The sequence below is a fragment of the Ostrea edulis genome, chromosome 4 (assembly GCF_947568905.1).
Source record: "Ostrea edulis chromosome 4, xbOstEdul1.1, whole genome shotgun sequence".
Classification (NCBI taxonomy): domain Eukaryota; kingdom Metazoa; phylum Mollusca; class Bivalvia; order Ostreida; family Ostreidae; genus Ostrea; species Ostrea edulis.
The window spans coordinates 59215211-59242962 of NC_079167.1; the positions used below are offsets into that span (position 1 = coordinate 59215211).

A 27752-nucleotide genomic window follows, 5' to 3' on the forward strand; every position below is an offset into this window, starting at 1 on the left:
CTACTATATCAGCAGAAACACAAGGTACTCCCTCAACAGAAATATCAACTACAATTTCAACAGTAACACCAAATACTACATCAACAGATATGCCAACTTCTATATCAACGGAAACATCCACTATTACATCATCAGAAACATCCATTACAGCTTCAAAGGAAAGACCAACTACTACATATACAGACACACCAACTACTACATCAACAGACACAACAACTACTACATCAACATACACATCAACTACTACATTAACATACACACCAACTACATCAACAGACACAACAACTACTACATCAACAGACATGCCAAGTAATACTCCAATTACATCAACAGACTCACCAAGTACTATATCTACAGAGAAACCAACTACAACAACAACAGACACACCAACTACTACATTAACAGATGCACCAAGTACTACACCAACTGCTACATCAATAGACACACCAACTATTACATCAACAGAGACACCAACTACTACATCAACAGACATACCAACTACTACATCAACAGACACAACAACTACTACATCAACAGACACACAATCTACAACAACAACAACAGGATCACCAACTACTACATCAACATACACACTAACTACTATATCAACAGACACACCAACTACTACATCAACAGAGACATCGACTACTACATCAACAGACACACCAACTACTACATCAACAGACACACCAACTACTACATCAACAGACACACCAACTACATCAACAGACACAACAACTACTACATCAACAGACACACCAATTATTACATTAACAGACACACCAAGAACAACATCAACAGACACACCAACAACTACATCAACAGACACACAAACTACTACATCAACAGACACAAGAACTACTACATTAAAGGATACACCAACAACATCAACAGACACAACAACTACTACATCAACAGACACAACAGGTACTACATCAACAGACACACCAACTACTACATTAAAGGAGACACCAACAACATCAACATACACAACAACTACTACATCAACAGACACACCAACTACTACATCAAGAGAGACATCAACTACTACATCAACAGACACACCAACAACTACATCAACAGACACACAATCTACAACAACAACAACAGACACACCAACTACTACATCAACAGACACACAAACTACTACATCAAGAGACACACCAACTACTACATCAACAGACACACCAACTACATCAACAGACACAACAACTACTTTATCAACAGACACGCCAAGTAATACTCCAATTACATCAACAGACTCACCAAGTACTATATCTACAGAGAAACCAACTACAACAACAACAGACACACCAACTACTACATTAACAGATGCACCAAGTACTACACCAACTGCTACATCAACAGACACACCAACAACTAAATCAACAGAAACTCCAACTACTACATCAAGGGAAATGCCAACAACTACATCAACAGAGGCACCAACTATTACATCAGCAGACACAATAACTAATACACCAACTACATCAAGCTACACTACTACATCAACAGATACACCAAATCTTCCATTCATTGATTCAACAATTGATTCATCAACACAAGCATTAATTGCTTCATCAACAGAAACACAAAGTGATACATTAATAGAAATATCAACAGGAAAACAAACTACTTCACCTACAGATATAGGAACTTCTGCATTAACATATAGACACACAACTTCACCAACAGAGACACAAACTAATACACCAACAGAACCACTAACTACTACACCAGCAGAAGCAGTAACTACTATATCAACAAATGCACACATTACTACATCAACACAAGTACCAACTACTACATTTACAGAAACACCAACTACTACAACAGTAGAACCATCAAGTTCTACATCAAAAGAAACACTAACGATTATATCAACAAAAGCACTACCTATTACACCAACAGATGCAGAAACAACTACATTGACAGAGACAATAACTACTACATCAACAGAGACACCAACTACTACATCAACAGAGACACCAACTATTACATCAACAGGAGCACCAACAACTACATCAACAGAAACATCAACTCCTACATCAACAGATATACCAACTACTACTTCATCAGATGTAAAGTCCGACAATACTGCGTCACTCCTGACAGAAGTACTATCGACCACTTTAGCTAAGATGACCACAGTTCCGACGACGGTTGAAATAGATAATTTGACAAACACAACTGATGATGCTGTAGAAATAACTTCAACAGGTGCTGCTACTACAATACATATTGATCAAACTACAGCTTCCATAACAGGTAAGAATATTAGGTTTGATACCTGTTTATTGTCTGGTGACTTCAGTTGACATGGAAAGGTTAAAATAACGAACAGTGATCAATCTCATAACTCCTAAAAAGAATACAAAATAGAGAGTTGGGCAAACACGAACTCCTGGATATAACAAATGGGATCAGGTGCCTAGGAGGAGTAAACATCACAGACAACTGTTCACATCAGTCATGAGCCCTATATCTTGATCAGGTAAAAGGAATAATCCGTAGTCAAAATCAGTGTGTAAAGAACGGCCTAACAATTGATTTGAAACACGTCAGACAGCGTTTGACCCACTGACAGGTTGTATTGGCAAATTAGATCGTTATAACTATCATAGAATTTGTGAAATGCTTACTTTAAACGAGACTGTTGAAACCCCTGTAACATCAGCTTATTTGTCAGTAGCCTACCCCGATTTAAAACTGATCATACGCAGAACAAGATCTTGCGTATCGAATCAATTGAGAAACATAAACACCATATGCACGTCATAATGGAATATTGCTGCATAAATATGGGAAGTTGATGACGGAGAAGCTGAGGTCATCCCGATTGTCATAAAGTTGAGTTAGTTTGCTGTTAACATCTATGTTCAATAAAATATCTTAGTATGAAACAAATGTGGAGGACTCTGTGGTGTCTTTTATTTCAAGTTCACCGGTATATATCGAAATGATACATGAATGAAAATAATTATTGTTAGTAGATAAATCGTTATCGATATATATAAATGTCGAGTTCAAGGCCACAGCAAGAGATTTTTTCTTCTCATGTGGAATTTGAAAAAATAAATTTTGCCTCGTAAGAATATAAAAACAGGTCAGTAATGAAGGAGCACAATTCGTGTCAATGGGAATACCAACATACTGTTGGAAGACCTGATCACCAAAGACTACGGAGATATTGTCACTGAACAACCATCTACACTAATTCTGACTACGGATTACTCCGTCAATCTGATTAAGATTTAGGGCTCACGACTGGTGTGACCGGTCGACAGGGGATGCTTACTCCTCTTAGGTACCTGCTCCCATCTTTGGTATATTCAGGGGTCTGTGTTAGACCTGCTTTCTATTTTGTATTACTTATAGCAGTTATGAGATTGATCACTGTTCGTTATCGTCACATTTTTATATATCACAACAAATAGTATTACTAGTACCATATCGGAGGATGCCTACCAGAGCACAACTACGGTAAAACGAACAGCACCACAAACTACCACAAGAACTAGAACTACAGGTGAAACAGGCAACTCTACGACTGCGATAAAGGCGACAATAGCATAGACAACTTTTGCAGGAACAACAATTAACACAGAAAGTACAATGCAAGAAAATCCATATGAAATAACAACAGGAGAAGAAACTGCAACACCTGAACTAGGTTTAACTACTCCAACTCAGAGCACTACATGCACAACGATTTCAACTGATTACAGCGCAAGCGATTTGTCAGATACGACTGGAAACGCCAACTTGACATTTTCCACTGAAAGAGCAACATTGGATGACGAAGGCTTATCTTTAATATAGCCACCATCTGAGAGTACCAGTCATTCGACTACAGAAGATAGTCTACACATAGAAACTTCCCCGACAAGTCAATCAACTACGCAAAATAGCATAGACATAACTTCCTTTACAAAAGATAAAACAATTTTACCTACGACTGTAACAATTACAGGAAACATACAGACATCTTATTCAACCACCGAAAGGTCAAGTAAATCTTTTATTACAAAGAGTACCGTTGGGTCAGTTATAAACGATTCAACCACAAATACGATAGTATCAAATGCAAATACAATAGGACACATCGCTGCAAATGACCACAAAAATGAAAACATCAGGTAGTACGACAACAAATGATGGAATGAATGGCAAGTACGACAACAAATGATGAAATGAATGGCAAAACACATACACCAACAACCACAGACATACGGACAGATACTGATAATACGATTACAACTGACAGTTTAGCCTCTACAGACATCGAAACAATTGCATCAACAACCACAGATACAAAACCATCCACTGAAAACACGATAATCACAGACAGTGCAACATCCTCTTGTAGTAACACAGCACTAATTGCAGACTTAAGCACAGGTATTTGGACAACTACAAATAGTGTAACTACAGTAGAAGGCACAAAAAGTACAATTGCAGATGATACCATATGAATTATTACAGACAGTCCAACTACAATCACACCAGAAGTACGATGACAATTAAAAACAGGCAATACAACAAGTGTAGAAAATACATCACAAAAATCCACATTTACCACGAAAAATGCAATCATGAACATCCCAACCTCTGTGGGAAATGAGATAAATAGTATCACCACATTAACAATTATTGTGGTCAACTGCTAATTAACTGGATGCATCAACTGATCACCGGATTTCATCGAAAGAAACACTTAGTAAAAATAAGTATTGATACTACACGTACCAGATATACATCGAACATTAAACGTATTTGTAGTCCTTTCATTTATAGCTTCACCCCATTTCATTACTGACTAGTTACAAAAAAATCCCTTTCTTTTCTGTCTCATAATATCTACCAATGTATTCAAACTTTATCTTTGATATAATAGGTATGGTGTTTTTAGAATCAGTCTTTTTAATATTGATCTGAAGTTATAAGATGCTATGGTAAGGTTAGAATATTGATGAACAATGCTAAAAATAGTAGACGAGCAAACGTGGGACTTCCCTTTAAATTTCAGACACAACTACTCCATATAACACCGTAACAACCACAAAAGAAACTACACCCTCAACATCGGAATCTGTTCTCACCACAGAGACCACACCAGCCACTACTAATGCTTCTACAGCGTCGTCGTCTGCGAACCCCACCACTTCCACGTCTGCCACCACCACCACCACATCAACGATACAGCCAACGACTATCAAAAATCTTCTTACAACCATGGTTAATAACGTTTTAACCACGACAGCCAGCGGCGGGAAGGTTACTACACTGGGAATTTTGACGACAACGTCTACCATCATTGAGGACGACAGTGAGGTAGCAGGTGTTATCAAGATTGACGAGGAGTTTGACCAGTCGTTGCTCGATCCCACCTCTGATGCTTATGCAAATAAGGTTGCAGAAATACTAGCACTGGTAAGGATCCAGGGAAAGCCACTGGTTGTATTGTTGTTGGTTTTTCATTCTGTCATCTACTCAAGGAAAAAAATCAATTCTAACGTGATGATTCCATCAGTATTGTTAGTATGCATCAAATTTGATAAGCATTTCATAAACTTTGAAGAAGATATTTTGTTTTCTATTCACGAATTAAAGAGCACCAGTGATCCACATTAAATACTACAAATGTTCTCTATTTTAGCTACAAAAACTTTTTGCCATTGCTGATCTTTCACAATATATCTCCAGCATCAATATAGAGGGATTTGTGTAAGTATGCTAAACCTAGATCATCTAAATTTATTCAGGCATTTGCGTAATTATATGACTAACATTAATTAAACTATTATATCATTGTTTCAGACAGGGCAGTCTCATTGTGAAGTTTAAAGTATCTTTCATTAGTGTCAGTTTTGACGCGTCCTACTTGAAAACTACGTTGAATACTGCTTACTATTCTGTTTTCGAGCCTCAGTATAAAATCAGAGATGAGTTCACACAATTTTCAGGTAAGGAGCTTAGTTAGGGAGGTATACTAATTAGTTAGGGAGGTATACTAATTAGTTAGGGAGGTATACTAATTAGTTAGGGAGGTTTACTAATTAGTTAGGGAGGTATACTAATTAGTTAGGGAGGTATACTAATTAGTTAGGGAGGTATACTAATTAGTTAGGGAGGTATACTGATTAGTTAGGGAGGTATACTAATTAGTTAGGGAGGTTTACTGATTAGTTAGGGAGGTATACTGATTAGTTAGGGAGGTTTACTGATTAGTTAGGGAGGTATACTAATTAGTTAGGGAGGTTTACTGATTAGTTAGGGAGGTATACTGATTAGTTAGGGAGGTATACTAATTAGTTAGGGAGGTATACTGATTAGTTAGGGAGGTATACTAATTAGTTAGGGAGGTATACTGATTAGTTAGGGAGGTTTACTGATTAGTTAGGGAGGTATACTGATTAGTTAGGGAGGTATACTGATTAGTTAGGGAGGTTTACTGATTAGTTAGGGAGGTATACTAATTAGTTAGGGAGGTATACTGATTAGTTAGGGAGGTTTACTGATTAGTTAGGGAGGTATACTGATTAGTTAGGGAGGTATACTGATTAGTTAGGGAGGTATACTGATTAGTTAGGGAGGTATACTGATTAGTTAGGGAGGTATACTGATTAGTTAGGGAGGTATACTAATTAGTTAGGGAGGTATACTAATTAGTTAGGGAGGTTTACTGATTAGTTAGGGAGGTATACTAATTAGTTAGGGAGGTTTACTGATTAGTTAGGGAGGTATACTAATTAGTTAGGGAGGTTTACTGATTAGTTAGGGAGGTATACTGATTAGTTAGGGAGGTATACTAATTAGTTAGGGAGGTATACTGATTAGTTAGGGAGGTTTACTAATTAGTTAGGGAGGTATACTAATTAGTTAGGGAGGTTTACTGATTAGTTAGGGAGGTTTACTGATTAGTTAGGGAGGTTTACTAATTAGTTAGGGAGGTATACTAATTAGTTAGGGAGGTTTACTGATTAGTTAGGGAGGTATACTGATTAGTTAGGGAGGTATACTGATTAGTTAGGGAGGTATACTAATTAGTTAGGGAGGTATACTGATTAGTTAGGGAGGTTTACTAATTAGTTAGGGAGGTATATTACATAACCATAATGACTGGTTTCCTTTGAAACATGAATGAAAATATGAATATCAGCAATATTTGTCTATTCCTTTTAAAGGATCAGTTCAGTGTAACCAAAACAAAAAACAAAAAAAAGAAAAGAAAAGAAGACCTATAGGGGAGAACAATTTTCCGGAAAAAGACGCATTTTTATATAAAATTTCTTTAGTTACTTCCTGTCATATATATATATGATTTTGTTTTTATATTTTCATTCCGAACCTATGATTTATTATCTACGATGTTGAAATTAACCTTAAAGTTCTTGCCATTTAATTAAGCACCGATTTTGACATGCATTTTGGCTTTGAAGTCCTTCAGACAGGCCTCTCCCTAAGATTCTTTTTGATATTTTGATTCTCATTATATAGGACATTAAACATACAATCATAAGACTGTTGTAAATTTTCTTCATTTCAGTCATTTGACTCTAATACGTTCTTTTTCTAAACGATGTCGCTTTAATGATCCCTGTTGAATTCCAACTAACATTTACAATGGATGCTTGGCGTTTTTTATCGTTATCTCCGTCTATCATTATGGTATGAGTTGAACTTTTCTAACGAAGAACATTTCTTCTTTAGTTAACGGTGACTTCGAGACCATAATGGGGAAAACCGAAACTACAACAAATGGTAAGTTACAGGGAAAATAAACTGCAACTATATTTGATGAAACGTTTTAAATCAAAGATAATTGGGCAATCGCAGGTTTGAACGAATTTAAGGACTTTGATCGTATCGCGCAATTTTCTCTGCATTATAATGAAATGCGTTCAGTTGAAGAGATCATTGATTTTTGAGATGTAAACTAGCATAAACATTGTAATTCATAACCATCTGATTGCCTGAATTGTAAAATTACAGCAATTGACCATTGCCTGAGTAACACATGCCCCTCCATGGCTACCTGTAAGAGTCTGCTGACCAGTTATCAATGCCTCTGTCCCCAAGGCTACGTGCTCAATAATAATCAGTGCCAAGGTAAAGTCTATTGTCTGCAAATTACTTTTATCCAGGGAGAGGAAAATAAAGTTCGGTGAAAATAAATCAACACTTCATTCTGCACATTTAGTCAAAGTCGTTGTAATTACATGTAATGCATCGCTGTTGAGTAACGGTAGATGCTTCCGGCATGTACACAAAAGAGGAAAACAAATGCATTTTGGTAATCATTTTGACCTCCACATGCTAAATTCAGAATCAAAGGAATTTTGTGAAGAGAAGTCAAATTAAGGAAGTGACGTTTCTAGGAGTCCATTTACAACAAACTGAACATCAGCTTTAAGGCTGTATTAATGACATTTTTTTTTATCGGACTCCTCGCCGTGTCCAACCAATTCAAATACGCATGTTACGTATGCATCTTTTGGTTCAATTCTTTATGTTTGTAGATGTGGATGAATGTCTGGAATTCCCCTGCTCAACACACTTTGTCTGTAACAACACAGTAGGAAGTTACACCTGTACGTGTGAAGAGGGTTTCGCTCTGGTCGAAGGCAGATGTGAAGGTAGAGTTATCCAGACCAAGACTTTTAGGACAAATTCAGGACGAGGAGTGTCACAGGAAAAACTTGAAAAAATGTTTTATGAATCAAAACCCGAGAAAATGTAATATCAGACAATTGTAATGATTGAATATTTCGATCATATATCATTCTCCACTTCATGCGAATATCGACACAGTTAAAGCACCAGCGACGTCTGCAATTTTTTGTTGTTGCTGAAATATCAGCATAAAAATTCAGATAACTAGAATGCACTTTATTAACATTTAATAAAACGTGATCATCTGATTAATTCTAAAGATATTTGTGGAGAAGATAACAATGATACATGTAATTACAGTAATGCTTATTTTATGGTTCAGATATCAATGAGTGCAATATTCAGAATGTCTGCCCTGCTGACTCCAACTGCATTAACTTTGAGGGCAGTTATGTGTGCGCTTGTAACAGTGGTTTCACCAAGATTAATGCTACGTGTATAGGTAATGGTATTTTTTCAAAATATCTACATGTATTGGAAGCTAAGGTTCCATATTTAAAGAAAATTATTGAAACTTTAAATCCGTGGCCGGTATTTCAGTCTACATAAAAATGGACGTAATTTTCGTTCAACTTAGTCGCTTTAATTAATTAATCATAACACACCAATGTATTCTATAATCTGACTTTTCTACAGATGTAAACGAATGTCAGAACAATGTTTGTCCAGAGCATTCTAATTGTCACAACACAGATGGAAGTTACACCTGTGACTGTAAACAGGGATTTGTCAGCAGCAATGGCGTCTGCGTCGGTAAAAAGAAATACAAGATTAACGAGATAACTTACAAGTTTAATCAAATTATAGAGACTAAATGGTATTAGTTTTAGTTGTATTTCAAATTTGCTTTAAATAATCTAGAATATTTTGTGGAGGAACTTTTGAGAGAGAGAGAGAGAGAGAGAGAGAGAGAGAGAGAGAGAGAGAGAGAGAGAGTTCCTTGATTTTCTGTACATGTAATTTACTTGTATCTCAAAAAAGTATGTAAAAAAAAGTTTATGCCGGTAATTTTCCCTCTTTAATATACCATTAATAATTTTTTTTAAATTCTATTTCAGACATTAATGAATGTTTAAACAATATTTGTCCTGCAAATTCCAATTGTGAAAATACACTCGGAAGTTACACTTGTTCGTGCAAATCAGGCTTTGTTGAAAACGGAACACAATGCGTTGGTAAGATAAGTAGATATTACTCACATTCATACTGTTATGGGGTATATGCATATCTCGGTCAATTTCTGCAATATTCATAAATATTGATTTTTATGTGGTAAAGTCCCTTAATCACAAGAAATTATGAACTGAATAGGGGTACTATCAGTTACAGCTGATTATTATGAACTTAATGGGGTGAAATTCGATCGTAAGTTTCCATTGATAAATATATAGGAAAATGCAGGCTATTGTAGAGGCTCAATATTGCGATAAATATCCCAATTCCCGTTTAGATCAATATACTTACCAGATGAAAAAACATAAAAGTGACTATGCAAAAAATTAACGACATCCGAAAAGAATTACGGGAGTCACAAAAAATTCGCCCACTATTGTTTGCCTTAAAAGCACCTGCTTGCATTCAATAGTTCTTTCAAGATCAAAAGTTCCATGTTGATTTCATTGCAATTTGTGCAGTTTCCGTCTCACATGAATATATTTTCAGCAAATTAGGCTAGCTTTTTGCCAGTTCATTTAAATTTCATTGATGCTTAAAATGCTCATAATTTTCATCTTTCAGTTTTTACCGATCTATTAGAACAACTCTTTTGTTCAAAACTAGTTCAAAATGCCCTCTCCTGCTTTTTGGTCTAAATAAAAATCGCACAGGTCTCCCAAATTTGCCTGTGTATATCGAAATTTCATTGATTTTATTATGTACTTTTCACTTTATGATTAAAAAAAACTTTAAGTAAATTGCACTACATATAATATTTTGAAGGGACTTGATGTGGATGGTTTTCAGAAGAAAAAACAGGAAACCAGAACATTTTTTCTCTTTTATAGTGCTTTTCATGATAGTTTTTAAAAATATTTATTCTACGTAATTTTTAAAAAGGTTTAGGTAAGCATCACGTAAAATATTACATAGAAATTGCACTTTTAGCTCTCTACCTTGATGATTTTGGTTGCATTCATCAATTCTTTTTAATTTCATTATGTAACTGTTATCTACATAGGTTTCAAATATTTATATCAAAACGTTCACAACTGATACAAAAAGAGATATTATGAAAACATTAGGTTTAATGAATAGACCCCTATTTCTTCATTTTATAGAACATTTATTATGGAGATTCACTCATACTAACTGTAATAAAGGTAAAACAGCTAAATGTAAAATTTCAGTCAAAAACGGTCAAATTCAAAACCGCCTGACTCATTCATAAGCATACACACTCTTATTTTTCTCTCTCAGATTTTGTAATATATCATAAATAATGTAGATGTATTATGATAAAAGTATACAAAATTGTTCTATGACTTTGAAATGCAGGAGGGAATACAGGAAGGACATGTAAGTTTAGTAACAAGCGATGTCTCCTTCAATGCAATGATTAAGGGAACACCTACAAGCTGATTTATTTATATTTTCTCAAGACATCGACGAATGCTCGAAAACGCCAAGTCCCTGTCGCGATAACAGCTTCTGTACCAATAGCTTGGGCACCTTCCAGTGCACGTGTCAGCAGGGTTACCTAGACACTGGAGATTCTTGCAAAGGTAGAACACATTATCATTTTTGTATATTACAATGTTTTCCCCACTCTCTTTCGATATCGGAAATGGAGACGAACTTCGTAATTATCCATCATTAATAGAGAAAATAAAACATTTTTACACAGATATAAATGAATGCGAACTTGGAAAGTGCCCGGATTTCTCAGTCTGTACCAACACAGGTGGCAGTTATTTGTGTACTTGTATTGATGGGTATATGATGGAAAATGGGACATGTGTGGGTAAGATTTACAAATACCTGCTCATAAATAATCAAAACCATACGCTGTCATTCATGTGTGGTTTATCTTGAAAACATTTGAAAGCAATGGCGAAGTAACATTTGATCATTTCACTGGTGTCATTTTCTCTACCAAAGATGTTCAGAGTGTTTGTGTTTAGAGTAAATCATACGAAATTCAGTACGAATTTCACAAGATAAGATTCATTTTGTGTAGCAGTTAGTGGAAATTCAGTACGAATTTCACAAGATAAGATTCATTTTGTGTAGCAGTTAGTGGATATGTTTGTGTAACGATATTGATCAAATCTCTGTTTAAAACAGCTTCATATAAAGAGAGATAACTCTAATAGCGCAGAAGAGATTCGTAAGTTATGTCAAGATTTAGGGAATCTAGTCAAACGTTTGCGGTCTTCGAATCCTTTCGTTGTATATTCCAGACATTAATGAATGCAAGAATGAGATGTGTCCTATTAACGCAGTCTGTTCTAACACTGTGGGGAGTTACACATGCACTTGTGATCCGGGGTACATTATGACAAGCGGTGTCTGCCAAGGTACGCAAATCTTAAAGTTTTCTTAAATTTACAACTATTACTGTTTTCCCCTCATGTAATAAAGCAACATTGAAAATTTTGGGTCTAAACGTTTACACGTCTGTATTCCAGATATCGACGAGTGTACCAATGATGTCCGACAATGCCCCACTATGTCAACGTGTATGAACACTGATGGGTCTTACTATTGTAAGTGTAAGGACGGCTATTATCAGTCAGGCCTTCATTCTTGTACAGGTATGTTTGATTCAAATCACTGCTGCAACAGCAAGCAAGTTCACACAACACCACTCTTATACTTATCATCTCCCCATTATACTGTATGAAAGTTATATTTATAAATTCATGATAATGCTTTTTTTTTCAATCGCTGACATTTCTGATGGTGCCATATATGGACATTTGTGTTTCAAGGATTACTTTTATTGAAATTTTCATTGTTTTCAGAGAGCAGTGTCTATAATCTTGACATTCGGATACAAAAAATAAATGGCAGTGACGCCATTTATTCAAACTCTTTGAATGATTCCAGTACTTCTGACTTCAAAAGTTTGGCAGGAAATCTAGAACACGTTGTAAGTACTTCTGGAAACTCTTTTGAATAACTAGTGTTTTCTCTAAAACATATCGCAGTTTAAATGCTCTGACAGTTATGGGCCCTTGCAAAATAAAATGGCAACCTTTTTGAAATTTTTTTTTTTAGGGAGAACTTTTATCTGGCAAGTTTCATTCTAAGGTACGAACTTGCCTACTCGTCTGGCACTAACGTGAAAGTCATGTGCGAAACCCGTGCGCTATAATGATTCCTAGTATTTGTCAAGGCATTCGAATTCATTGGGTTTTTTTCTGTCACAAAACGACTGTGTTTCAAACAGCATGTGGTTTGAATTCTTATGCACCATCCCCTTAATCCTCTTTGTAACTACTGACGCTTAAGACGTACAATAGTAGGATATCAAGGGAGTCTTTCACGCAGTTTTTCTTCTAGGACAGACTGGGTACAGGACTAGACAAACCTTATATTCATGCCATAGATTTATCTTCCTGTATAGTACTGAACAAACCTTATATTATCTTCCCAGTACACACACATGATAAGAATTTAGTTTGTTCAAAGCTGTACTTTATGTTTTCTGATAGAGAAATGTTTTAGAAAATCAGCATTTTAACCAAACTTTAGTAGAATTGAATAATATACAAGTTCAAATATAAGAACTCTTGTGTATATGAGGTGCATTTAGTGCTACTCTGAATATTGATTGATTGATTAATTGTTTGTTGAACGTCTTTCTCGAGAATTTATCGCTCATATGGAGACGTCACCAAGACCGGTGAAGGGCTTCAAATTTAGGCCACAGGGACTAAGCCCGTTTGGGCCCGAACTCTGTGATACCATAAATATAGAAAGGGGTCTAACTATGACCCAGATAAAAAAAACTACCCACCTGCTTCAAATCCCTAAAAAATCAGAAACTAGGTGCGGTATGTGTAATTTGCCGGTCTTCTTGCATTTTAACTACTTACATGCCAAATTTCAAGCCACGGGTTCTAAAAATAACAGATATACGTCATCGTTCTCTCGAAGATAAACTAGCTTTGAATATATGTCAATGGAAAACAAATACTTTGACTGAATTCCGGTCTTTCCATTTCATATTTTCTTCGCTGCCTTTCAACTTTGACGTCGCGTTTATTGTTTTTAAAAAAAAATATATTTAACCTATGATATCTCGGTGAAACAATAGTTTGACATCCATCACATGAGATAAATAATCGAAGGATCACAATGTTGTTACACACTAATCTTACAAAGTGAAAAAAAATGATGTAATTTTATGTCAATATTGCTTGTAATGATTCTAAAATATACCTACTTATGATAATAAATATAATATTTTCAGACAGATGGCATAGTTAGGACGTCACCAATACGTGAAGGTTATATGGGGACAACGTTTTATAAGTTTGAACCCGGATCTATTGTGTCTCACGGCAATATGTACTATGAACTGGAATCTAGCTTGTTATCTTCCGAAACTGATATTTTTGTTTTAAATTCTACGTCAGCATATCTTCAGAATTCAGTTGAAATATCTGAACTTAGTATTACAGGTAAATGTTTTCACCATTTGTAAATTCTGATGTTTAAAAAAAGGATTTTGTAAGTCAACTTCAATCATTAAACATTTTCTTTGTAAATTTCTAATTTCTGATATTTGATTTAGATATAAATGAATGCCTTCAGGAAGGTTTAAATGAGTGTTCTGAATACTCAAATTGCACAAATACACCTGGAAAATATAACTGTACCTGCTTCTCCGGATACTTGGATATTTCGGAAGATTCCTCGAAACCAGGAAGACTGTGTGTAGGTAAGTTTCATAAAGTGAATATCGAAACTGAACGAGTATTATATATATATATATATATATATATATATATATATATATATATATATATATATATATTTATGACCTTGTATCCACTATGTGGATCTGACACTACTAGGTATCGGGTGTTGTTGGACATTAATGCTGTTTTTATCCACTGCATCATCCTGATCCGCCTGTATACATATTTTCCTGTTTGTTCTATAGTTTGTCTCAACTACATCCCCATACACTTCATTTGTTTGCCCTTGTTTTCGTGCATGCATCTATATGTCGCATGACTCGTATTTGTAGGTGGACTCGCCTGAATTTAATTCATTTAATGCCTAATACGTACTATGTATCTTATTTTCTTTCGTTTCGGCCTTGGGTGTCAACCTTGAGTTTTCAATTTGTACCATTACTGTATTGTTCCAGATTCTTTCACGAAAATTTGTTTCCTAAAACAGTGCTAGAATTATAAGTTTGATATACATTTATTGCATGATAGTGAGGGAGATATGAAGTTCTATTAACACAAGAAAAATCATATTGCCCTCGGTCGTTGCCCTCGGGGAATATGATTTTTCTTGGATGAAGAGATTTTCATACCTCCCAAACATTCATGCAACAAGTTGTTTATCATATCAAAATAAAGCAAGACTACAAAAATGCATTTATACATTGTATGTAGCTGAGATCGCCCTTACGGTAACACCGCGTCGTCAACGTATTAGAGGGTACAAACAACGAAATACAGTGTTCTTGTATTTCCTTTCTCCTCGAATGCTGATTACTAGTATACTTAGCGCTCAGGATCCTACATGGTTTTTGTATAAACCAAAATCGGGTGATTTAACTGTATATCGGAAACCTGTGTATTAACAAATTCCTTTTGTGTCTTACGAACCTTGAAAGTAATGACTCGGACTTATTGTGACGTCACAATAAACTAAGTTTACCTTGACGTAATTTATGGAAACCGCACGAGGCTGTCGAAGGGGTGAAATAAGGTAGTGAAATATAATGTTTGAGAGAGATGTGAAGTTTTATCCTCCTTGCACGTGACTGTCTAAACCAATCAGGTAACGCATTGTATAGAATTCTCATATTGAAGTACAATGATACGTCTTCTTTCAGCAATCAGTGACCAACATAAAGACGTGATACAAGGACTGACACTGGAAACTGATAAAATTCACTACTTAAGATCGGAATCTGTTAGTGTAACCATACGGCTGTCACGTGGTTCTCATGTGTCCTATAACATTTCATACGGAGACGGGTCAACAGAACAACGTGGTTACAGTGAAATTTTGTCCTTTCTCTCAGAAGCTGTTTTCTCTCATAAGTAAGTGTACCTGTTTATTGTTTTCTTTCTCATATTTTGTACTTAATTGATTCAGGCAGGGTGTGCCAGATTATTAATCAAATTGGGAAAAGGTAAATACCGTTCCAATACGTAGATATATATATATATATATATATATATATATATATATATATATATAGCTCGCGCCGGTGAGAAAGTTTCCCAGTTTACTTTCGGAAGGTCGGTGGTCTCTTCCCAGGTACATTGTATCTGGGTTCTCTTTTCCACCAATAAAAACTGGGCGCCACCATATAACTGAAAAATTGTTGAGTGTGTCGGAAAACATCAATCAATCACACACACACACACACACACACACACACATATATATATATATATATATATATATATATTTCTTTGCAGGTACACAACAGCTGATACGTACAACGTGACTGTATGGGCAGTTAACGAAATAAGCCATGAAAGCAAATCCGTGACCATAAACGTCGTCGATGATATTAGGAATTTGAACTTAACGCACACATCAACTAATTCCAGCTATGATGGACAGAAGAGATTTGAACTAAAGACTCCACAAATTTTGCGAAACGTGAACGTGACTTGGGACTTTGGAAATGGTTTTGAACAACCGAAACTGATGCCAATATTCTCTTCCATTGTACCTTTGACTGTTGAACATTACTTTGATGTGGGAAACAAACTTGTTAGAGTAAATGTATCGAACGAAAGGACTTACCAATTGATAAAGGAAACGTTCTACATCGAGGAGATGATCTTTGGTCTGGCTGTCACATGCAGCACGTATGTCACAGAACCTCTGAAAACTCTGTACTTACGATTGAGCTTTTTGACAGGATCCAATGTGACTATTTACATAAGCTATGGAAACGGAAACCAATTAAAATCGGTCCTGAATAATAACCGTCGAGGAGAGTATACGAATTACTACCCATTTGTTTATTCAAACATCGGAATATACAACATTTCAGTTAGAGCTGTGAATACTTATTCCGAAATGAACGCTTCAACTTCCTTAATCAATGTAGAAACTCAGATCAAAGACCTTTCACTGTCGACCGGAAGTGTCGTAGACCTACCACCAGGACAGGTAAAGCTGACATTGTCCTTTAGCGGAAGTGATCAGGAGCCATGTTGCATGACGTGTAGGACGTATATAAAGGGGTTGTATCAGCAATATGATGAAATCGCTCTTCTTAAAAAAGGCAACCCGACTGAAATTTTAACTGTTTGGAAAAACGAAAATGATGTAGGAACCGCTGACATTGAGCTCCTTTGTGAAAACAAATTAGGAAACCAAACTTTCAAAATCTGGACCACTTTTCAAAGAAAGATTGAGAATGTACAAGTGAGTGTAAACAAAACGTCAATTAGTGCTGGTGAAAGTATAACTATTAATTTTGACATTGGGATCGGCTCACATATACACTATCAGTACGACCTAGGAAATGGTGTTCAGAATAGTGTAAATATTCAAAGCACCCTTGTTATGAATTATTCGGTAAGTTTATATAACAGCTATCAGCAAATTGGAGTTTATAAATTGAAGTTTAACGTCAGCAATCTTGTGTCCACAGTCATAAAAACCGTGGAAGTCCAAGTCCTAGAGAAAATCAAGGGCTTGAAATTATCACGATATTACAAGGTATCCGATTTAACGGAAACCTTACACTATGGACATGGCTCAAATGGTGATATATTTCCTTTGGAACGATCTGTTATTTTTGAAGCCACTGTCAGTAGTGGAAACGAAATCATCTATACTTGGAAATTTGGGATGGAAAACGGGTATGTTACCAGAGATGCGAAAGTAACGTATAAATTCAAAAGTATAGGATCACACTTGATATCAGTAAATGCAAGCAACGGATTATATTTTGAATATAAAGAATTTAATATCATATTGGAGGAAATTGTGAAGCCTTATTCATTGAAAAACGATGGACCAAAAATGGCATATGATCTGATGACATTTACTTTGGAGTTGGCGAATCCTGGAACAAATCCTTGTTATCTTTGGTTCATGGGAGATTTTTCACCTATCATCATCTATGGTGAGGCTACTTGTAAAGAAAAGGCTGAATTGAACAATTATGAATATAAATCATGGAATGTGTCCAACGCAATCCTTCATCAACACATGTTCCAGTCCAATGGAACTTTCAATGTCAGGGTTACAGGCTTTAATTTGGTATCGAGCCAGAGTATCAATGACATAGGTGTAATAACAGGTGTCAATTGTTACTACCCAGTTGTGCACATTATTGGCGGAGGACAAAGAATAGACGAACCTGTCGATATGTATAGATCAGAATGGATTAATCTAGAAAGTTCAGCGGAGATCAATTGTCCTGCGTCTACCGGTCCCGATTATCATTGGAGAATATTTAAAATTCAGCAGGGTGATACGTACCTCAACAGAGTATTTAATACCTACGAAGTCAGTGCCATTTCTACTGATCATTTCAAAATATTGTTTCCACCCAAAACATTTTCATCAGGGTTGTATCGGATAAGCTTAAATGTTTCAATGACTGGCATTCCAGGCATTTCGTCCGAGGATTATACATATCTAAACATAACAAAAACTCCGCTAGTGGTTCGAATCTCTGGTGGAACTGCGCGTAATATTGGTTATGATTCTAAATTAGTTTTGAATGCATACGAAATGACATATGATCCAGATTCACCCGACTCCTCTAACTCACCTAATTTCACATATGAATGGAGATGTCGAAAGGAGAAAGAGGTATTTCCTTCTGTCATAGATTACATTAGCATTCCAACTCTTGAAGAGGCATTGAATCAAACAAGACGTGACGGGTGTTTCGGTACAGGTATAGGAAAACTTCCAATTTCATCTGGGTTGATTGAAGTCTCGACGTTGCTTCTAGATCCCCATTCGAAAAACGTCTTTGAAGTACGTGTCAGGAAAGATACGCGGGAAGGCATATTTCAGCAGACGGTTGAAGTTATTGATGGAGATCCTCCAGTTATTCAAATTGTGTAAGTCTCAGCATATTGCTATACCTTGAGACATCGTTTCTGCTACAGGATATACGTATATTTATATTATTTGTAATGTCAATTTTTATTACCACAGATGTGTGGAAAACTGCAACTCCAAAATGAATCCTTCAAGTTCATTCAGTATCCAAGGGCAATGTCAGTCTTGTAATCTTTACGAAAATGTTGACTTTGAATGGCATCTCTTCTTAGAGGAATCTGGAGAATTTCAAGCGGTCAATAACCTTGATTCACTGTTGGTTACGGGTAAGTTACAAACTTTTTTCTCCTTCTTTCACAAAAGGTAGTTTGTTTAGTATATCTGTATAAGAAAATTATTTGATCAACAGATACAAAATCCTCAGTCCTCGTTTTTGAATCCTCAACTCTGATTGGTGGGAGATCATACCGATTAAGGTTATTGGCCATTGTCTATGGATATACCAATAGTTTTACAGAATATGAATTTATTACAAACCTACCGCCCTATGGAGGAACATGTGGCATTAATCCGACCTCTGGTAAGTCGCTCTTTACTGTACAATTAAGAATGTGATTACGGCACATCTGACAAAAGATTTGCTCTAGTTTATTATAATTCCTTGAAACTATGGCCAAAGTTCATGAATTAGAAATATTCTGGGGATTTTTCCTCATTTAGTTACTGACTATATGAATTAGTAATAAATGAATTCAAAGAAAGCAACACTTTTGATTTGGCGAGATAGATTATCAATGATTCGTGTATAAGAAGGAACTTACAATATTTACACAGTTGAATTATACTAGAATTTAGTATATATGCTCTAATTTCACTATCTATACAGGGTATGCATTAGAAACCGAATTCATTATAAGCTGTAACAACTGGGTGAATCCTGGTGAAGAAGAAAACAAAGGGGCGGGGTTGCTCTACAGATTTTGGTCAAAGCTTCGGGGTCGCCAGGACACACAACTTCTGTATTATGGTACAGATCCGTACACCCCAGATACAACCTTTCCCTTGGGTCCAGAGGAAAGTAATTTCTTACATGATGTGATTGTAAGGATAGAAAATCCAATTGGAGAATACGTGGAAACGTGGTTAAGTGTTAAGGTATCAAAGCCGGTTATCCAAAATGATATAAGTGAATTGATTTCGCTCACATCAGGGCAGGACAACACGCTTGATAATCTTCTGTCTTCTGGGAAAACACAAGAAGCCAAACAAGTTATCGTTGCCGTAGCCTCGTTGATCAATACATCTCCTGCAGAGGTTTGAGTTTCCTTGGTTCTAGAAATTTACTTCCTATTTTAGAGATTGTTGAATGTATAATTTGGATAAATAAACATTTTCTCTTTCATTTCACAACAAAAAGAATTTTAGATAGTATTTTCCTCTATTTAAAGATCGGAATATCGAGAGCATCAGTAATAAAATCTAATGACCCCGGTCTTTCAACAACCACGAGATCGACAACAAAAGTGACAACGACGCCGATTCCATACACTACCACATCTCTACATTTAGATTCTCAACCTACTGGAGAGTATGTAAACACTACTACAGATATGCCGACAGTATCAAGCAGCACTGCCAAATCTACCACAAGCAAAATTACGACACCAATTACCACATTATCACCAACATCAACTGAACCCCTTACAACTTACTTTGTCGGAACAACTTTGGATCCTGCAGTCGCTGAGGCTGAAAGACAGCGGAAAGAAATGGAAGAAAAGCAGAAGAGGATAGAGGTAAAGTTGTTTGCGTATCACATGCACAATTATTAAAAATAAATTTCGGTTATGGGCTTTCATATTCTGTGAGTTGTCTTGGAATATTATAGCTTCGGGAGTCACTCTTGACGACACTCTCTGCAGAGACAAACTCCTTGACTATGGATTCTCTACAACAGACAGCGCTTTGCTTCAGAGTTGTCACGCATGAATCGTCCGAGTTGTCCGAAACCTCACAGGTAGTTAAAATGCCCAGTTTGCAACTTTAGATATCACGTGAACGTGAAATTTGCATAATGGAAAATAAAAAATTTACAATAGAATTTTGATTTTTCCTCCATAGTTACAACAATTGCTATGACTTTTCATGATAAACAAAATAACATTGTTAGGAGTTAGCAGTTGATGCAATGTCTGATGTAGCTGATTCCTTCAAGAAGATCATCAGTCAATCACAAACAGATTCTACAGTTCAGACATACAGCGCAGCTGAAGGTAGAATTATTACCTTGCATAATGTAGAATTCTGTTGTTTATGGCATTCATTCGTTCTTGTTTTATTTTCTTTCTTGCAAAAGGTCGTATTTGTTAGGCGTAAACGGACAAAATAGTTAATATCCCGCTTTGATAAAGTTATGTCATGTAACAAATGCTGTGCTTCTAGACATTCTGGCCTGCCTGAGTTCTGTTATAATTGCTGCTACTGGAGAAGAACTAGCGGAACTACAAAAGATCAATGAGGAGGAAGGGTCCATGGGAGATGACAGTAGCACGATAGATAAACAAACAACAACTACTACTACCACAACACCAGCACCGATCAATGCAGGTTTAACAACAGAAAGTCTAGGAACGACGAAGTCTCCAGAGCAAATAAAACAGGAATCAAACGAAAAAGTAAATATCTTGATGTACCCAATGTAAGAAAAAACTAACAACAACATATAACCTACAACAGAACTTATTCTAGACGAATGTTATGTCTTCTTTTATGCAGATGTGTTCTCATCTTTGATATGATAAAACGGACATGCACTAATTTATAGGTTCGAGCATTGGCTTCCAAAGTATTTGATGTAGCAGAGGTTGTCTATAAAACAATTATTAAGGACCGGGTGCCCGGAGAGCCTCCAGTTGTTTTAGAGTCACAACTTTTCACTATAGTAGCTGAGAGATTGGCTCTAAATGCTGTGAACAAGACGTATCTTGATACCACCACAGGGTCCTTCCAAATGCCCACTATGGACACTATAATGACGCAGAACACTTCATATGTTGATACAAAGGTATATGGAATGCAAAAACAAATCATGTTGCTTAAGTTGATTCGGATGTATTCGCTCAGTTTTCCTTAGTCGTGTAAGTTAGATGATAGTAGATAAACCTTTGTTGTAGGTTCTGAGTTCCAAAACAAACCCCTACGTATGGGATTCTTCAGCGAAATACATCAACTCTCCAGTCCTTACTCTTAATCTGTACAATAGTGAGGGAAATGAAATTGCGGTGAAAAATCTAAATGATAGCATTACGATAGATATCAACATTGATGACTCGAAACTGAGAAGATCACAAATTAATTTTCCGTTGACTTCAAAGGAAACACTATCTTATCATTACTTCACTGTCAGGTCAAACATGTCATCTGTTCATATTGTCATAAAACCGGAAGATCCAGAAACAAGACTCGAATGCTACATAGGCATTGGTAGACAACCAACAGTAAACAGTTTCGACTCCAACTTCACAATTCCACGCAAGCTAACGTACAGCATTTTGGATGAAAATTTGAGGCAAGAACTTGAACATACAATATTTCTTGCCCCTGAATATGTACAGGAAAAAGGCATTGGAGCGTATTATCTTGGAGTTCGACCAGTCTGTAAGTAAGATTGAAATTACCAAAGTAATAAAGCGGTTTCAAACTGTCTAAGTGATCTCCCCTCGATAGTATTTGTTTACACAGAGCGCTAAACAGCCATATCATACTCATTCATCTACATATACTGTTTTGAGTGTGAGCACATGATACTTCTAAGAAAAGGTGTCAAATGTAATACCTTATAGAAAGTCGTCTTTTCTAGACAATGAAACAGAAGAGGAAGAATATATAAACTATGACGATTATTACACTGACTACGGTATAGTAACTCCACCTGATCTGCTGAACTACACCATAAGCTTTGTCACTTCTGGGTGTTTCTACTGGGACGTCGACTCAAATCAATGGGTTTCAAACGGATGTCAGGTAAGTGGTACAATACAATAGCGTTTCAAGTTTTATTATACTTGCATCACAAGGAATTTCATGTATGGTTGTTAAAATTAATAGAATGAATATTTCATAACATATGCATGAACACATCAACACATCCAAAACATTGTTTTGGTAAGATTGCTAGAATCAACAGACTATGAAGTTATTGTAATTAGAATATATCACAATACAAGAATGTAATTGTTTTACGTAAATTTTATATGTTAGATTGTTTTAAATTTTAGGTCAGTTATTTTTCAAATTCCAACTATACCAGATGTCTGTGTAACCATTTGACGTCATTTGGCTCCGATTTTTTCGTTCCACCAAATACAATAAACTTCATGACAGTTTTCAATGACTTTGAGGCAAAATTAAGAGACAATTGGGCAGTCCTAGCCGTGTTGTGTTTGATGTATTTCCTTTACATGGTTGGAATGGTCTTTGCAAGGCATAAAGATAAAAGGGATATCATAAAGGTATTAGAATAAGCAAATTCATTTTTACCTTTACATGTTTTTGTATATTGCACATGTGATTTGTTTTACAATCGAACTAATATTTACTTTCAGTGGGGCATAGCGCCACTCGCCGATAACGTAGTATGTGACAAATATTTCTACCAGCTGACTGTGTGTACAGGGATGCGTCGAGGAGCTGGAACCAAGTCTAAAGTCAGTTTTGTCTTAGCCGGAGAAACCTATGACACCGGGGTCAGAGAACTGATAGACGAAAAGAACATTAAGGTACGTGATATGTCTTCAATGATTCTTAATTGAAGGAGACAGACGCAGGAGAGTGTATAGACCTCTTGTCTAGTTGAATTTCAACTTTGTAGCAATACTTTTTCTTTACGTTTTTATTACAGACCTGTGATCGTGGAAATATCAACAACTATGTGCTGTCTACATCTGAGTGGCTGGGGCCATTAACATTTATAAGGATCTGGCACGATAATACTGGGGAGGGGAAATTTCAGGGGTGGTACCTTAGCAAAGTCATTGTCACTGATCTCCAAACATCAGAAACGTATGTACTGCTGAAATACTGAATAATGAATGTGTTCTTTGGTTGCAATTTTATTTATTTCTCTATCTTATTTTTTTTTTTTTTTTTTACATTAGGCACAAATATTATAAAGTACTATGTATTGTATTTTATCACCAGCACTCAAATGAATTGCTTATCTGAAGTTTTGATGTTATATTAACAGATACTGCTTCCTTTGTAATCGTTGGTTAGCAGTAGAGGAAGACGATGGGATGATTGACAGACTACTTCCGGTTGCTAGTAAAGAAGACATGACTAACTTCCAAAACCTCTTTATGACAAAAACTAAGAGGAGCTTCACGGATTCTCATCTCTGGATCTCTGTATTTAGCCGACCTCATCGGAGCACGTTTACTCGCGTTCAGAGAATGTCTTGCATTTTGTCACTTGTCATGACAACAATGATGGTGAACGCCATGTTCTATCAAGCAGAAGACAGAGTACAAAACAAGGAATACGTCTCTCTGGGGCCTTTTGAATTTTCTTTGAGTGGATTTTACATAAGTTTCGTTAGTAGTATGATCGTTTTACCAATAAATATAATCATCGATCAATTATTCCGAAAATCAAAACCCAAACGGAACAGAGTCACCAATGCGTTTATGGGTAAAAATGTTCAACCCCTAGCAGCATTGTCACATATCAAATTGAGACCATGGAGTCCACCAGATGATACGAAACTGGAAGATTACGTAGATAAACCGTATACGCGCCCTGATAGTGCAAACAGTACATACTCCATGCACTCCGATTCTGCACTCATAGAGAAAGGAAAGAAGAACAATGAAATAGCCATGATCAGCAATCCACAAACAAAACAGTCCAAGAAAAAATCAAAAAAGTTCATGTTACCACATTCCTGCATCTATGTGGCGTATTCACTGGTGTATATCTCGGCATTACTTTCGTCGTTTATAACATTTCTGTACAGCATTGAGTGGGGAAAAGAGAAATCATTAAGCTGGTTGTCATCAATTCTGATGTCCATTTTTGAATCGGTGATAGTAATCCAACCATTCAAGGTACTTTGATCTTGAAAATTAAAGAATTGCTCCTTACTTTTCGTTATCTTCAAAGAAATAATACGCAGAAATGGTAGGGAGATAATTGCAAATTTTAATATTTTTACAGATAATTATTGTTGCCATGTTACTGTCGATCATACTTAAGAAACCAGATATCGAGGAGGAAACAGAAACGAGTGAAGAATCTCAGATGACCAACCAGTTATTACCTGATGAGGAATTGTTATACAAAAATCCAGTCAAATGTACTTGCATCAAATATTGAGTTAAACGTATTCCCTACATGAATAATGAAATAAGAAGGATATGAAATGAGACAACACAAAGCTATAAATGAAAATAAATATCATAAATCATTTGCTAGTGAAAACTTTACTGTATGTATAGTTTTATATTTGTCTTCATTGTTGCATTTATAATTTCAGCCGAGAGACCGGCATTGAAAATTGATCCACCCGACAAGGAAAAATTGGCCCAGGACAGGGAAAAACGATTGAAGGAGATTACCATGTTCGAGATAATACGGGAGATTGCATTTTACTTTGTTTTTGTGGCTCTGATTGTTCTAGTGGCCAGTCATAACAGGGATAAAAAGGCATACTACGTGAAGGAGGCCATGAGTAACGTCCTTAATATTAACAAAATCAGCAATGTAAGCTATATTTACAGCATTGTCTTCATTTAAATTACAAACAATACAACTTACAATGCAACTGGCACATAGACAAAAATTATATACAAATTATTTTCTATTTCAGCGAAGTCATGTACCAGACTTTTGGCATTGGTTACTGAAAGTCCTCTTACCACGCCTGTACATTTCAAAACAGTGGAACAATAATCCGGTGGATAATGATGAAAAGCGAATGATAGCGACAAGGGTAGCCTATAGAGTTGGTCCTGTGCGTATTCGCCAACAGCGTGTTCGACAAGGTAAAAAGAATCGGAACATAACATAACGAAGCGAGCATTTTTTTTTTTTACAATTACGACCAGAAGTTTTAGTACCTTGAATAGCAGATTTAAGGTAGCTACGAATATCTTTATCAAGAATGTTCTGTGTATTATAGAGGAGTGCAAAGCTGTTCCCATGATGTACAAGTTTATCGAGTCTTGCAGCCAGGAGTGGTCAGTTACGATGGAAGACGATGCAACATATATGGAGGGATGGACGACTCCTATGGTTAATCACACCACCATGCTTATGAACTATCCCTGGAAGCACCGCTCCTTGTTTGATGATGCGGGGCTCCCTTTTTCGGGAGAGTTCGGTGTGTATACGGGAGGAGGCTATGTCGCTGATCTGATCGGGGATCGAGAAAGGGCGATGAAAATTGCAAATGAATTGATGTTGAACAATTGGATTAATCAGTATACGAGGGCAATTTTTATAGAATTTACTGTATATAATCCGTACGTTAACATGTTTTCGAATGTATTCATAGCATTCGAAATGCCGACGATGGGGAAGATGTTAATAAAGGACTCCATCAAAACCTTTCGTTTGTTCTCCTATCTTGGTGGTTATGGGATATTTGTCGTGCTGAGTGAGATCGCAACATTGTGCATTGTGATATACTTTATTGTGAGGGAGGCCAAAATTATCAAACAGCAAAGGAAACACTATTTCAAGAGCTTCTGGAATTGTCTCGAGATGTTCAATATGGTCTGTGCTATTACAGCAGTGGCAATGTACATTGTACGACATATGATAACACAATTGGCAATGTACTCGGTTAAAAAACTTAGAGGTAAGAATTCATTATACATAAGAAAATTTATTGGGATAATCAATTAAATATACGAAATTCCAAGAATATTGCTTTTTTAGCTCACCTGAACCGAAGGTTCAAGTGAGCTATTCTGATCACATTTTGTCCGACGTCCGTCTGTCTGTCTGTCTGTAAACTTTTCACATTTTCGACTTCTTCTCCAGAACCACTGGGCCAATTTCAACCTAACTTGGCCAAAAGCATCCTTGGGTGAAGGGCTTTCAAGTTTGTTCAAATGAAGGGCCATGTCCCTTTCAAAGGGGAGATAATCGCAAAAATAGGGTGGGGTCATTAAAAAATCTTCTTCTCAAGAACCACTGGGCCAGAAGAGCTGAAATTTACCTGAAAGCTTCCTGACATATTGCAGATTCAAGTTTGTTCAAATCATGGCCCCCCCGGTGGTAGGATGGGGCCACAAGGGGGGATCAAAGTTTTACATACAAATATATAGGGAAAAACTTTAAAAATCTTCTTCTCAAGAACCACTAAGCCAGAAAAGCTGAGATTTACATGAAAGCTTCCTGACATAATGCAGATTCAAGTTTGTTCAAATCATGGGCCCCTGGGGTTGGATGGGGCCACAATAGGGGATCAAAGTTTTACATACAAATATATAGGAAAAATCTTTAAAAATCTTCTTCTCAAGAACCACTAAGCTAGAAAAGCTGATTTTTACATGAAAACTTTCTGACATAGTGCAGATTCAAGTTTCTTCAAATCATGGCCCCCGGGGATAAGATGGGGCCCCAAGGGGGGGATCAAAGTTTTACACACAAATATATAGGGAAAAACTTTAAAAATCTTCTTCTCAAGAACCACTAAGCCAGAAAAGCTGAGATTTACATGAAAGCTTCCTGACATAATGCAGATTCAAGTTTGTTCAAATCATGGGCCCCGGGGGTTGGATGGGGCCATAATAGGGGATCAAAGTTTTACATACAAATATATAGGAAAAATCTTTAAAAATCTTCTTCTCAAGAACCACTGAGTCAGAAAAGCTGATTTTTACATGAAA

General features: G+C 36.2%; 1 protein-coding gene across 1 annotated transcript in view; it reads left to right on the plus strand.

The window, feature by feature from the left end:
• The window catches only part of LOC125669069 (uncharacterized), a 42754-nt gene that overhangs the window by 12594 nt on the left and 2408 nt on the right, over positions 1–27752 (plus strand). Inside the window, 37 exon segments of the mRNA XM_056161409.1 lie at positions 186–414; positions 1285–2268; positions 5030–5433; positions 5660–5727; positions 5821–5987; positions 7996–8112; positions 8523–8639; positions 8999–9118; positions 9313–9429; positions 9735–9851; positions 11274–11396; positions 11519–11635; positions 12075–12191; positions 12303–12428; positions 12639–12766; positions 14093–14303; positions 14417–14563; positions 15701–15911; positions 16296–18917; positions 19015–19184; positions 19268–19438; positions 19745–20172; positions 20307–20654; positions 20747–20875; positions 21029–21131; positions 21301–21533; positions 21683–21922; positions 22032–22515; positions 22718–22881; positions 23136–23369; positions 23463–23636; positions 23759–23919; positions 24104–24962; positions 25072–25210; positions 25391–25617; positions 25724–25898; positions 26036–26716. Coding sequence (XP_056017384.1) covers positions 186–414; positions 1285–2268; positions 5030–5433; positions 5660–5727; positions 5821–5987; positions 7996–8112; positions 8523–8639; positions 8999–9118; positions 9313–9429; positions 9735–9851; positions 11274–11396; positions 11519–11635; positions 12075–12191; positions 12303–12428; positions 12639–12766; positions 14093–14303; positions 14417–14563; positions 15701–15911; positions 16296–18917; positions 19015–19184; positions 19268–19438; positions 19745–20172; positions 20307–20654; positions 20747–20875; positions 21029–21131; positions 21301–21533; positions 21683–21922; positions 22032–22515; positions 22718–22881; positions 23136–23369; positions 23463–23636; positions 23759–23919; positions 24104–24962; positions 25072–25210; positions 25391–25617; positions 25724–25898; positions 26036–26716 — 11362 coding nt within the window.